Genomic DNA, 11,146 nt, shown 5'->3' with positions numbered 1-11,146 from the left:
TTACTATACATAATCATCTTTTTTTTCGGCTAAAAACTGTGTGTGTGTGTGTGTGTGTGTGTGTGCGCGCGCGCGCGTATACATCTATGTCTCTGTTTAAAATGTTGATTATCAGAAATGACGAAATGGCTGAAAAATATTTTCCTCGTGTCCGGTGAGGGGAAAAATTAGCATTTTGTGCCTTGAAAGGAGACTGATAGAACACTTTGAATACTACTAATGATGATGAACAAAGTGATGATCATTTTTTTCCCTCTCTCTCAGACTACAATGGCAGCGATCAGAAGACGGCCTGCAGAAGACACGAGCTCTACGTCAGTTTTCGAGAGCTTGGCTGGCAGGTATGCGACACGCGGACCTCGATCGTCCGCCTCAATTTGACGGAGCCTAATCCGACATTCCCGAAAGAAGGGCGGGTTTCTTTTCCGGCCACAGAGCCCAGCCCGACTTTATACTGGAATAAGATTGGATTGGGGGCGGCGGGGGGGATCGTCTGAATGTTATCGCGATGGGAATGCTTTCTGTGCGTCAGGACTGGATCATCGCTCCCGAAGGCTACGCCGCCAACTATTGCGACGGGGAGTGCTCCTTCCCTCTGAACGCCCACATGAACGCCACCAATCACGCCATCGTGCAGACTCTGGTACAAGCCACTCACGCGCCGAGAGTCTCTGGGTGCTTGAAGCGGCGATAAAGCGCTTTTGTCTTTCAGGTGCACCTGATGAATCCCGAGAATGTCCCCAAGCCCTGCTGCGCCCCCACCAAGCTCCACGCCATCTCCGTGCTCTACTTTGACGACAACTCCAATGTCATTTTGAAGAAATACAAGAACATGGTGGTGCGAGCCTGCGGTTGCCACTGACCCCCGACGCCGCCAAAGAGGAAGGCACGGCGGCCGCGCGGTGTCCGACGCGAATCCCAGCGCTGTCCACCCATCGCTCGGAAAAGGCTTCCACGGCGACGACCCGCGTCGTCTCACGGCAGCCCACGCGCCCCGAGGAACACCGAGCGTGGCGTGCGCCACCGCCACTGAACTGCGCTCGTGTGCCGCGTTCGTGCCACTCCCGTTCCTGTCGAGTCACCCTCTGACGGCAGCTCTTCGCAACACGTTAGCCACGTGGACAAAAAAATGCCCATTTTGTCTCACAGACACGTTACAGTGGAATTGGTCATCCTCAATCCGGACGAATGGCCGGTGCGCTCCCAGTGGCCCGAACGTTCTTCTCCACTCGGTTCTGAGTGCAAGCGCTGGCCAAAGTCCCCTCGCGGGGCGTAAAATGGTTGGGAGGTCAACCGGGGCGTTCAACCAAGGCAAACCTCCACCATCATTTGCAGCCAAATTCAGTTTTGGGGCAGCTTTCCTCATTCATTTGCTTCTCAAACGATATTTACACTCCCAAAATATCTAATACACGGAACCAAAGTACCCACATGCTATTTTAGCAACACCCTCCTCCAAATAAACCCTCCCGTGTCAATATTTGTGTGTTCAACACGTTGCATGTTGCGGTGAAAGGGATGTTCTGGTCCAAACAAGCGAAGAATCGGGCCTTATCCGTCTAACACGCCCACTTCTGGGTCAAGGGTGCAAAAATCATCATCCTCGCTTGTTTTCTTTGACTCAAGTTTAGGGGGTCGTTTTTTTTTTTCTTTTAATTGAACATGTTCCCGTGGAGTCTTTCAGACAATATATTTGAACCCAAATCTAATAGCGACAGGAAGCATCTCAAAGCCTTACGTGCCTAGCCAATCATCAAACACAAAATATACCTCTGGCAAGCTGCTGTTTACATTTGTGATCATGTTTGGGCTGTTCTTGTGTAAATACTTGTACATTCACGATTTATTTATTGCACTTTTTGTTAAAAAAAAAAAAACAAAAAAGTATATCGTATGAAAGACACATGGAGACACAAGAACCTATTTTAGATTTCTTTTATTATGAAATCTCATGTTAAACTTGCCATTATTTTATGGGGGGGGGGGGGCAGTGCACGACCCATGACTGCATAACACACAAAAACAAGTGTCACTGGAGTTCCGTAGACCATGTGCTTGTCATAAAGATTTACTGGCAAAAATTGCTGTGTGTGTGTGTGTGTATATACCTGGTTTGACTTTGTCACGGGGGTGGCGTGACCAAATCAGTGCTTTGACCCCACTGGGCCACAGAAAACACTTCCTTACACAAATGCAAACAAAAAGCAATTTTTGTAACAAACGAGCCCACGCGGTCCTCCTTAGGTGCTCGCCGCTCGAAGCGGCTCCACAGACCATTGTCCTCTGGAGGATGTTAGCCAGTACCGTTCAGGTTTTCGAGATCAACAGAAGCAGCAGAAAATAGAATGTCGTTTTGGGGTGTGGGGGGGGCTGATCTGCGTTCACGTCTTCAAGTCAGACTCCTGCGAGGGCGTCCCAAGCTCTTTCAGCTTTTTCCCTGAGACTTAAGTCACATAAGCACTGGTGAGACAACATTACCTGGTTTGACTTTGTCACACAAACTGTGTCAAGGAGCAACATGTGCAGCGCATTTCATTTACACAGTCCAAATATGAGGAAATAGTTCTGAGACTGTCTGACTGACTAGGTGGATTGTTCAACATCTCACTGGGGTCGCTCGAAGCGGCTCCACAGACCATTGTCCTCTGGAGGATGTTAGCCAGTACCGTTCAGGTTTTCGAGATCAACAGAAGCAGCAGAAAATAGAATGTCGTTTTGGGGTGTGGGGGGGGCTGATCTGCGTTCACGTCTTCAAGTCAGACTCCTGCGAGGGCGTCCCAAGCTCTTTCAGCTTTTTCCCTGAGACTTAAGTCACATAAGCACTGGTGAGACAACATCAATTCATGGCTTGCACTCAAACAACAGATCCCACGTGTACATTTAAAAAAAAAAAAAGCGGCTACACAAATCATGTCAGGAAACAACCGAGACCCCCTTCAGAAACTTCCTAAGTGGTTTTTCCAAGAACCAAGAATGACAAATACCCAAAGACCCAGTTTGGCCGCAGGAGGGACGGGCGGGTGGGCGGGCGCTGCGCCGACGCGCGGGTCCTCACAGCTCGTCCCTCGCTTGCTTCATGACAAATTTGTACAGGTTCTCCAGGTCGCGGGTGCCGCTATACTTGTCGCCCTGCTCGCCGGCGCGGAACATCACCAGGGTGGGGTAGCCTCGCACCTGACGAGGGGCAACACCAACAAACGGGCCTGTCACATCTGGCGCGCCGCTGCGCCGGGACTCGGCTCGGCCTCCTCGTTAACGAACGAACGACGGCAAACAAAGGTGGGTGGCCGCTCCGCTTTCCCTGCGCGTACTTACAGAATACTTGTTGCAGAGCGTGCGCTCCACCGTGCAGTCCACTTTGGCGATCTTGATGCTGGTCAGAGCAGGAAAGTCCTTGGCGGAGAGCTCGTCCCACACGGGAGCCAGACGCTTGCAGTGGCCGCACCTGCGCGGGAAGACGGCAAATGACATATCGATTGCTCCGTTGAATGCACGCGTGCCACGCTGCGCTCTCTTCTGCGCCACCGAGAATTGACGCCATCGAGAATCCTGTCCGATTTGTCGCGGTACTTTTAAGCCCCACCCTCTACCCCAAACTAAATTCATTCACTAGAAATGAAGTGACTTTTTTTCCCCATGGTGTGTTCTTTGCACTATCAAATACAACATCCGGTCGATGTCGATGAAATGTGTGCACTGCCTCAACTCGTTTTGATGTTCACAAATACTTGGCGTACAATTCAATTAAAAAAAAGAAACGGAATGAGCGCACTTTATATTCACATGTTAAGTGAACATCAAACCTACCACGGAGCGAAGAACTTGACAAAAGTGAATCCTTTGGAGATGGCCTCGTCAAAGTTGCTCTCCGTCAGGTGTAAGACGTTGGACTGCAGACAGGAAGCAAACAGTCAGGTGGGATCGGCGGCGTCATGGGTATCAAGACGCCCGGGCGGCTCACCTTGACCTCCTCCTGCTGGGCTTCCTCCTCTTTGACCTTGACCTCGTCATCCTGCTGGGCTGCCTCCTCTTTGACGTCAGCCTGCGCGGGCTCCTCGCGGGCTCCTTCCTTGTCGTCCGCGGGCTCCTGGCGGGCTCCTCCTTCGGCATCTTCCTTGGGCTCCTCCTGGTCTCCTTCCTCGCCGTCTTTTTCAGCTTCTTCCGGTGGCGTCTTTGCGGCGATCACCATCCGGTCCGCATATTCCTTGAGGGTGTCATAGTCTCGCTGTCCTTTGTAGCGCGTGACCTCGATCTGCAGCGGGAAGCACGCGGCAGCCGTCAGCTTCGGCTCGTCGCCGTGGCGATCGTCCTCCTCTCTGAAGGAAATACCCAGCCCCGTCGGGTTCGGGTCGAAAACCGGAAGCGCCGCTCGGAAAAGAAAAGTCCTGCGACGGATTCTCTTCGATCACACACCAGAAGTTGAATTGTCACTTGTAAGGTGCACGTTGTATTTGCGTGCGTTGTCTCTGAGGGACATTCAGATCGGTTGGAGGATTTGAATGCTTTGTGTGTGATCGACATGCCAAGCGGAATTTGGGGGGGGTGGGGAGAATTCACTTACTTTTTCCCGCCACTGTAAATGAATGCCGCGAGGATGAAACCGACGATACCGTTTGGAGCAAGAACGCAAGCGTGAACTCGGGAGCAGAATGGGAGGAGCTGCTCGAGGAGATGAAAATGTTTTGCATGGTAAGAAGGAACGTGAGTGACGCAACCAGTTGGAAACATACCTTGTCACCTCCCTTGAAGAACAGCAGCGTGGGATATCCGCGCACGCTGAACATGACGCACAGATCGTGGTGTTCGGCGCAGTCCAGCTAAAGAGGAACATTGGCATTACGACTCCCACAAAAGCACATCCGCCGAGAGAAAAGCGGGGGAGAAAATCGCCCACCTTGCCGATTTTGAGGTCCTCGGAATGCTCAAAGGTGGAGGCCATCTGGTCCCAGGCGGGCGCCATGGCTTTGCAGTGGCCGCACCACGGCGCGTAGAACTTGATGAAATGCAATCCTAAACACAAGGAAGGAGCCCATCATTCCAAATGGTGGCGAGAGAATCGACCCGCGCGAGCCTTTTCCATGTTGAGGCCGACATCGAGCTGGAAAAGCAAACGGGCAGCTCCAACCAAACTGGTTCCTCGGAGCCCCGTCCGACCGTCTAAGGGCGGTCGGCGGGGCGCGCCCCCCTCCCCGTAGTTTGGAACGGCGCCCCGTTTCCTTCTCCTCTGAGGCAAACATAGGAAGGACGGACGGACCAACGGAGACGGGCGGGCGTGACAATGCCGCTTCTGCTCACTTATTTGAGCTCGAGAACCTTAGCGGCGGAGACTTTGTGGAGGCGTTCTCTGCCTTGGGATCGACTCAAACAAATCGTCGGTTGACGCGAGGAGGAAGTGATCCAGACGGACGGCTTTTTGCCGGTCGGAACTCGAAGAGCAGGTTTTCTGATTCACCTCAGCTGACGCCAGAGAGCCGGCGCTTACTCTTTGCTTGTTCGAAAGGGGAGCCCAACCTTTGGAAACGTGGTCCTTGAAGTTGCCGGCGGAGAGCTCGTACATGCCGTCCTTGGGCTCCGGGGGAACAGCCGGCTCCTGCTCCGCTTCCTGGAGGACGCGGAAGGAGATGCCGTCAACGGCCAGCTTGCGACGCGGCTCGCGGACGCCACGCGGCAGCACTTACGGAGGACGGGTCCGTCTCCAGCTTCTTCAACATCCATTCCTCCAGCGCCTCCAATACTCTCAAGCCCTGGTACTTGAGAGGCGCCTGTTCTGGCTTGTACAACACCAGCCTACAAATCGCCCAAACAAAGTGCGACAGAGAGAGAGAGAGAGAGAGACGGCTTTCCATGTCACAACGAAATAGACCTTCAACTGTCATTTGGAGTGAAAAGGCAGCAAAATCGGCAGAGCAACGCGGCATTTTCAAACGCACAACAACACTAGCGATATGTCAAAACCAAGGCTAATCAATTGATATTATCTTCCATCGGAATTCTCAACGCAGACCCACAATAAACCAATCCACTTATCTATTTGGCTTGGAAAATGCACGTCAATTGTATGGCCATTTTTCTCACAGGAAGCCGAGCTTGGGAATTTTTTTTTTTTTTTTTGCCCCGCCTTTGCATAAATTGTGGATGAGTTGCAAGTAGGACTATGCAGCAAGATTTCCCATCTGGCACCGAGACTTAAATGTCATCATGGATGCAGAGATGGAGACTAGACTGCGGTTTTGGTCATTTTGTGGTTTAATCCCAATCAATTCCAATAACTTCATGTTGAATCCGCATCGGGCGGGAACTTCCGGTAGAGTGAAGCCGCGGAGCGAAAAACTCACGTGGGGTAGCTTCGGATGTTGTGGTCTTTGGAGCAGAACTTGGTGTTTTGAACACAGTCTATTTTGACGACGTAGGCGGGGGGATCTTCCATGTTGTTGTACTTATCTGCCAATTCATTCCATGTCGGCTGCAGCTTCTGACAATGGGCGCACCTGCACACAACAAAATGGGGAGTCACTTCATGTATGGGTGCCGGGATTGATGTGCTGTAGGGTTGCTCTCGTCTCGAACAAACCGCATACATTTGAATTCAACTTTGGCGTGGTTTTTTTTTTTTTGTACCCCATAAAGAATTCAAAACAGGTAACACATTACAGTGTTAATGGTTTGTGGTTTAACAAATAGATATGTTCAGTTGAAAACCATTTTTAAAAAAAAACCTTCGTTGTACAGCTGTAACGGCAAAACTGCAATACCCGTAAAAGTGATAGTTTAGCCGTCAGAATTGGATCCCATCCCATTCCTACTGTGGATACGAGGCACGAACTGCGGGAGCTGGAAGGTTTCCTGCATTTCTAAGGCAGCAGCGGTTTGTCTTTCAGAGCATCACAATGTGGGTTTGGAGATACTGCCACGTAGCGTGACGGGCTCATGAAATGGACAGTGGAATGGAACAAATGTCAACATGTACTTTTGAGGTGAATGAAAATGTGAGAGGAGCAAATGTCAGAGATGTTCCAAAGAAATACCCCAAAGAAGTGAAATCTGCAAAGTACAGTTTGATTTATTATGGGGTCCCCCCATCTACAATATGTTTTTGTTGATTAAGAAATGCTCTTTAGCCGAGCGTAAATGTTGTCATTTACTTTTCGTGATTACATCGTTTTTCCATTTACAGTACTGTGTTTTACTGTAAAAAAAATAAAGTCTGACTTGTTGACTACAATAATCCACGAAAGAGCGAAGCCAGGAGACATTTAACACAGTAAGAAGTTTATTATTCTAAATTGTGAGAACAGAACAATAGAATTAACATTTAGCACTTGTTCATTTTGCCCTTTACTTTTGTTGTATACGATATTCATGAAAATAGGACTGCTTTTCCATCCCATTAGATTGAGGCCAACAAGCGGGTCGCGGAATTGCAACGTTACGGTTTGCAAGCGCCGTTAAATCCAAAGGACAAAAAAAAAAAAAAAGTCCGCTTGTGCCACGTCAGCTCAGTGAGCTCACACAGCATCCCGACTCACAACTTTCAGCTACATCGGTTACCCTTTCCAAAAAAAAATAAATAAATAAAATACGAATAACTTGAGAGCGGCTGGCTCAAACGGTTACTAGCAAACTGTAAAGTGGATTAAAAAGGCGATGTTATTTCACGGCGAGGATATTCGGTTCACTTCGGTTGACGCGAGCTCACCGGGAGGTGTGCTATTAGCTTGAAGGCTAACTACAAGCTCAAATCGAACGGGGGGGGGGACAAAACAGCCAAGCGGCGACGAGCGTCTACGCTATGCTAACTAGCTCGCTAGCCCAAACTCGCCGGCGAGCTCAAGTGTCACGACGGAGCTTTCGCGACCCGCCGCGGGAGGGTGAACTTACCACGGGGCGTAAAACATGACAAAGTGCGGCGCCGTGGTCACCGCCTCGGTAAACATTTCCACCGTGTACGTGTGCTTGGCGTGCTCTTCTGCTGCGTCGTCTTCATCGCAAAGTACCGAAGAAAACAGTAAGCAATAAATAAAAACGAGGGTAAAAGGAGCGCAATTCAGTGCGGGCGCCATGACGAGTGTCTGCGAGTCGCTGCTGCTTCGCCGGCCACAATGGGAAGCGTATTCGAAATCCGGTTCAAGGTATGCAAGACGTGGACGGGGCGCGCGCGTTTGAAGCCTCTCCTTTTTTTTTTTTTTTTTTTTTTGCGTCCATCCACGCAATCACTGCGATGCGGAGATCCGCGAAAACCCGCGGGCGTTTGCTCTGCTCACCAGCCCGACTGGTTCCAACAAAAGTGGATCACGTTACGCAAATATCGTCTCGTGGAGGCGAAGAATCATCTGCAAAGCTTCTAAAAGTGGACCAAAATCATTGGAAAGATGTCGAAGTGCTTGGCGCAACGATTTGCTGGAGTTCGGTGTAGGCTGGACTGGTCCAACTAGTGAAAGTTTCGCAGCACATTTAAAATGATGAATGTGAGCCGAGCCTCTCGTGTGAAATATGTTCAAGTCCAAGCCGATGAAGTCATTGACGCGGGCAGAGTGAAATATGTCATTAAAACGTCATATACGAGACACACGGAGGAGATTTTTATTCACCTCCAAGAGAGTCAGACAAAGCCCTCATCACTTGAAATGTTTCAGCGTTCCGATGAGTTACGGATTCATAGAGCTCCTTGGCAGACAGCACAGCGGAATGTTCCCAACAAGATATTTTTTAGTGTGGGATTTGGATGACACAAGTACTCTTGGTTGTCACACCCAAAAATCGGCAATGACCGAGTGTCAGTCAGCTGCTGACCAATTGATTTCACCGGATAAAATAGGAAGAGTCAACCGCTTGGTGTCCAATTCCCTCAATGTGATGCTGGATGGCCATTTCAAAGATGCACGCCCCTTGCAACGTTTGGTCGGCGGCGGCGGAGGAGGAGGAGGAGTGGGCGCGGGCGTTGATTTTCGCCGGCTGCTACACATGAGTCGAGTGCAGCTCTAAGCAAAATATGGCTCGGGGGCCACATCAGGCCCATCCGCAAACTCCGACTGGCCCTCACGGAGACCATGAAGTCAAAGTCAAACCATGCAGGTTTTTTTTTTTTTTTTTTTTTTTTAAGTTGTGCTTTTATTTTGTGGGGTCTATGGGTGCCTGGACACCTGCCTCTTTTGCCGTGATGCCCAAGTGCCCCGTTTCCTGCTATAAAAATGCCACATGGCGTCATCCAGTGTTGCCATAATTTCGATAGGACTCCTACCCATATCAGGTTTCATATTCTCCATTGAGAAAGAAGAAGTAAAAAATGTATTGCAGTGACTGATGACCGCGGGAGGGGGGGGGGTGCCTTCACACCTCAATCAAGAGGTCGGCTTCTCATGGCGGGACGCGATCGTTTCCACGGCGATGGCACAAGCACACATCGCAACGTGGCACGAAGTGACTAAATTGCGACGGACGCTTTTTACATTTGCGTGAAGCGGGGGCCGCATATTTGAGGGGTGTCTCTTGGTTACGCATTATTGACGGGAGGGCGCCTTGCCGGGCCCGCTGCCGCCTACTTTCATCAGAAGAGGGAAGCTCGACGGAGGTGATTACCCCGATTGTGTGGAGGCGCTGGACATTTTGTCTGAGCTGGCGGGTGGCAAAATGAGGCACACTGAGAAATGGAGTCGCTGTGAAAAAAAGGGTTGAAATGTTGGAATTCTTCTTTGTCTTGGCAGAAGAGGGAGCAACAAAGAGAGAACGAGGTCAGCCCTGACTGATGCGTTTATCGCAAGCGCGGGGAAGCTTCAGGGAAGGCGAGGCAGCTTGAGAAAAATAAAGATCACTCAAGCGCTAACTTCATCTACCTTCAAGTCAAAATGGAACTTTTTTTTTTCCACTCCCCTGAGCTCATTCAGTGCCAAAGACGTTTTTTGGGGTTTGTTTTTGTTTGTGGTTTTACTTTTTATTGTCTTCCCCCATGGGAGGGTAAAGAAGGGAATGAAAACAGCTGGCCATGAATGAGTTAATGGCATCGAGTTGGCAGAATTGTTTTTTTGTGCACACTCACAATGATGGAGTGACAAAACGCCAAAGCCACAGAAAGCAGCACTGCCATCAAACGGCGTCCTAACAGGTTTGTCTGCAAAACAGCAGGGAACTTTCAAAAGCACCCTCCTCCCATGACTGCGCAATGCAATCCCGAGCCAGAGGACTTTCCACGAGGTCCCCATGACGGTGTCATATCCGGCCGGGACACAGGATGTGACCAACGGAGCGGAACCAATGTCCTTTTCCGAGAAGTCACGAGAGCCGTCGACACCTGTGCCGGGGATGGGGCTCGCCGACATCATCGCAACCCCCCTTCCACCCTTCAAAAATGCAAGCGGTCTTTCTATCGTTTGGTTTTTGACAAAGTGGGTGAAAGGAAGGAAGGGGAGGGAGAAAAGAAAGAAGAACAACGTGGGGGAGGTGGAACGCGTGGGGTAGAATGACAAAAAGTGCCACACGCTGAGTGCAAATCGGACTTTGGAGAGCTGAGAGAAGCGTTGACTGCTGAGCAAATGAAGACGAGAGAGCGAGAGGGGGAAGGCAAGGACGCCTTCAAAGTTGGTCAGAGTGGCTGTCGGAGTCCTTTGGCAGGGACGGTTTGGGCATCGGAATACCCGCACCCCACCCGCCTCCAGAACTCTGCCCCGAATTCATCAGGGTGCTTGAAACTGGAAAATCGACTCAAGCAAGACAGGCGCATCATGTCTCGACGTGGTCGATGCTGTTTCGGCCGTTTTTCGTGGCTGTAATAAAGCTTGCCTGCGATTCGGTTTTGAACTTGTGCGGTCCATGTCGTAACCAAAAAAAAAAAAAAAAAAAAACGTAACCGCACACAAAAACGCGTCCGTTGAGTGTGAGCATTTGAAAAGGCCCCACTTCCTGCTGGGGAAGCCATCAGGACAGACCGGTCCAACTAGGACAGAAAGGAATGCGGCGGGGCTAAAGAGGGACACGTACTCAGTTTGACGATCGCCGACCGAGTTCGCCAACAACGTGAGACTTCATGTCTTGAGTGTGACAAAACACTTTTGTTTCGAGCGCCGGTAAGTAACAACACGCGGCGGCGGCGGAGAAACGGCACATTTGGAGGTGTCACTTTGCATGCTGTGTTGTGATGTCAACAAGGGCAAAT

At 50.4% G+C, this 11,146-nt stretch overlaps 2 protein-coding genes across 4 annotated transcripts; one reads left to right on the top strand and one right to left on the bottom strand.

Moving 5' to 3' along the window:
* Nucleotides 1-200: 200 nt before the first annotated feature.
* On the top strand, nucleotides 201-1,013 carry LOC109519163 (bone morphogenetic protein 6-like; the record flags this gene model as incomplete). The annotated part of the gene is made up of 3 exons (XM_019875538.1): nucleotides 201-341; nucleotides 533-643; nucleotides 713-1,013. Coding segments are annotated over 3 exons (402 nt in total), but the record flags the coding sequence as incomplete, so codon positions are not given.
* A 906-nt stretch (nucleotides 1,014-1,919) lies between these two features.
* On the bottom strand, nucleotides 1,920-8,169 carry txndc5 (thioredoxin domain containing 5). Of its 3 annotated transcripts, XR_002168894.1 has the most exons (12): nucleotides 7,879-8,168; nucleotides 6,336-6,488; nucleotides 5,679-5,787; nucleotides 5,512-5,602; nucleotides 4,895-5,010; nucleotides 4,731-4,817; nucleotides 4,013-4,252; nucleotides 3,962-3,979; nucleotides 3,808-3,890; nucleotides 3,316-3,445; nucleotides 2,479-3,174; nucleotides 1,920-2,108 (listed from the first exon to the last, which is right to left on the bottom strand). XR_002168894.1 is itself a non-coding variant. In XM_019875560.1 (11 exons), exons 1-11 carry the CDS (start codon nucleotides 8,058-8,060, stop codon nucleotides 3,052-3,054), a joined length of 1,332 nt encoding a protein of 443 aa, XP_019731119.1. In that variant the 5' UTR covers nucleotides 8,061-8,168; the 3' UTR covers nucleotides 2,474-3,051. The 3 variants fall into 3 exon arrangements, 1 of the variants encoding a protein (XP_019731119.1); XR_002168895.1 differs by lacking the exon at nucleotides 3,962-3,979 and having other exon boundaries at nucleotides 3,998-4,252; nucleotides 7,879-8,169; XM_019875560.1 differs by lacking the exon at nucleotides 1,920-2,108 and having other exon boundaries at nucleotides 2,474-3,174.
* Between the last annotated feature and the right edge of the window lie 2,977 nt (nucleotides 8,170-11,146).

This window comes from Hippocampus comes, unplaced genomic scaffold, assembly GCF_001891065.2.
Source record: "Hippocampus comes isolate QL1 unplaced genomic scaffold, H_comes_QL1_v1.1 scaffold226, whole genome shotgun sequence".
Classification (NCBI taxonomy): domain Eukaryota; kingdom Metazoa; phylum Chordata; class Actinopteri; order Syngnathiformes; family Syngnathidae; genus Hippocampus; species Hippocampus comes.
This window is presented reverse-complemented; position numbering and strand designations above follow the sequence as displayed.

Bases quoted from the DNA above. Each gene is read 5' to 3' on its own strand.
- txndc5 (XM_019875560.1), bottom strand. From the start codon at position 8,060: ATGGCGCCCGCACTGAATTGCGCTCCTTTTACCCTCGTTTTTATTTAT. The intron at 5,603-5,678 runs GTAAGTGCTGCC...CGCGTCCTCCAG, and splicing joins TGGAGACGGACCCGTCCTCC to GAAGCGGAGCAGGAGCCGGC. The intron at 4,253-4,730 runs GTATGTTTCCAA...TTCCCGCTGCAG, and splicing joins TCTTCAAGGGAGGTGACAAG to ATCGAGGTCACGCGCTACAA.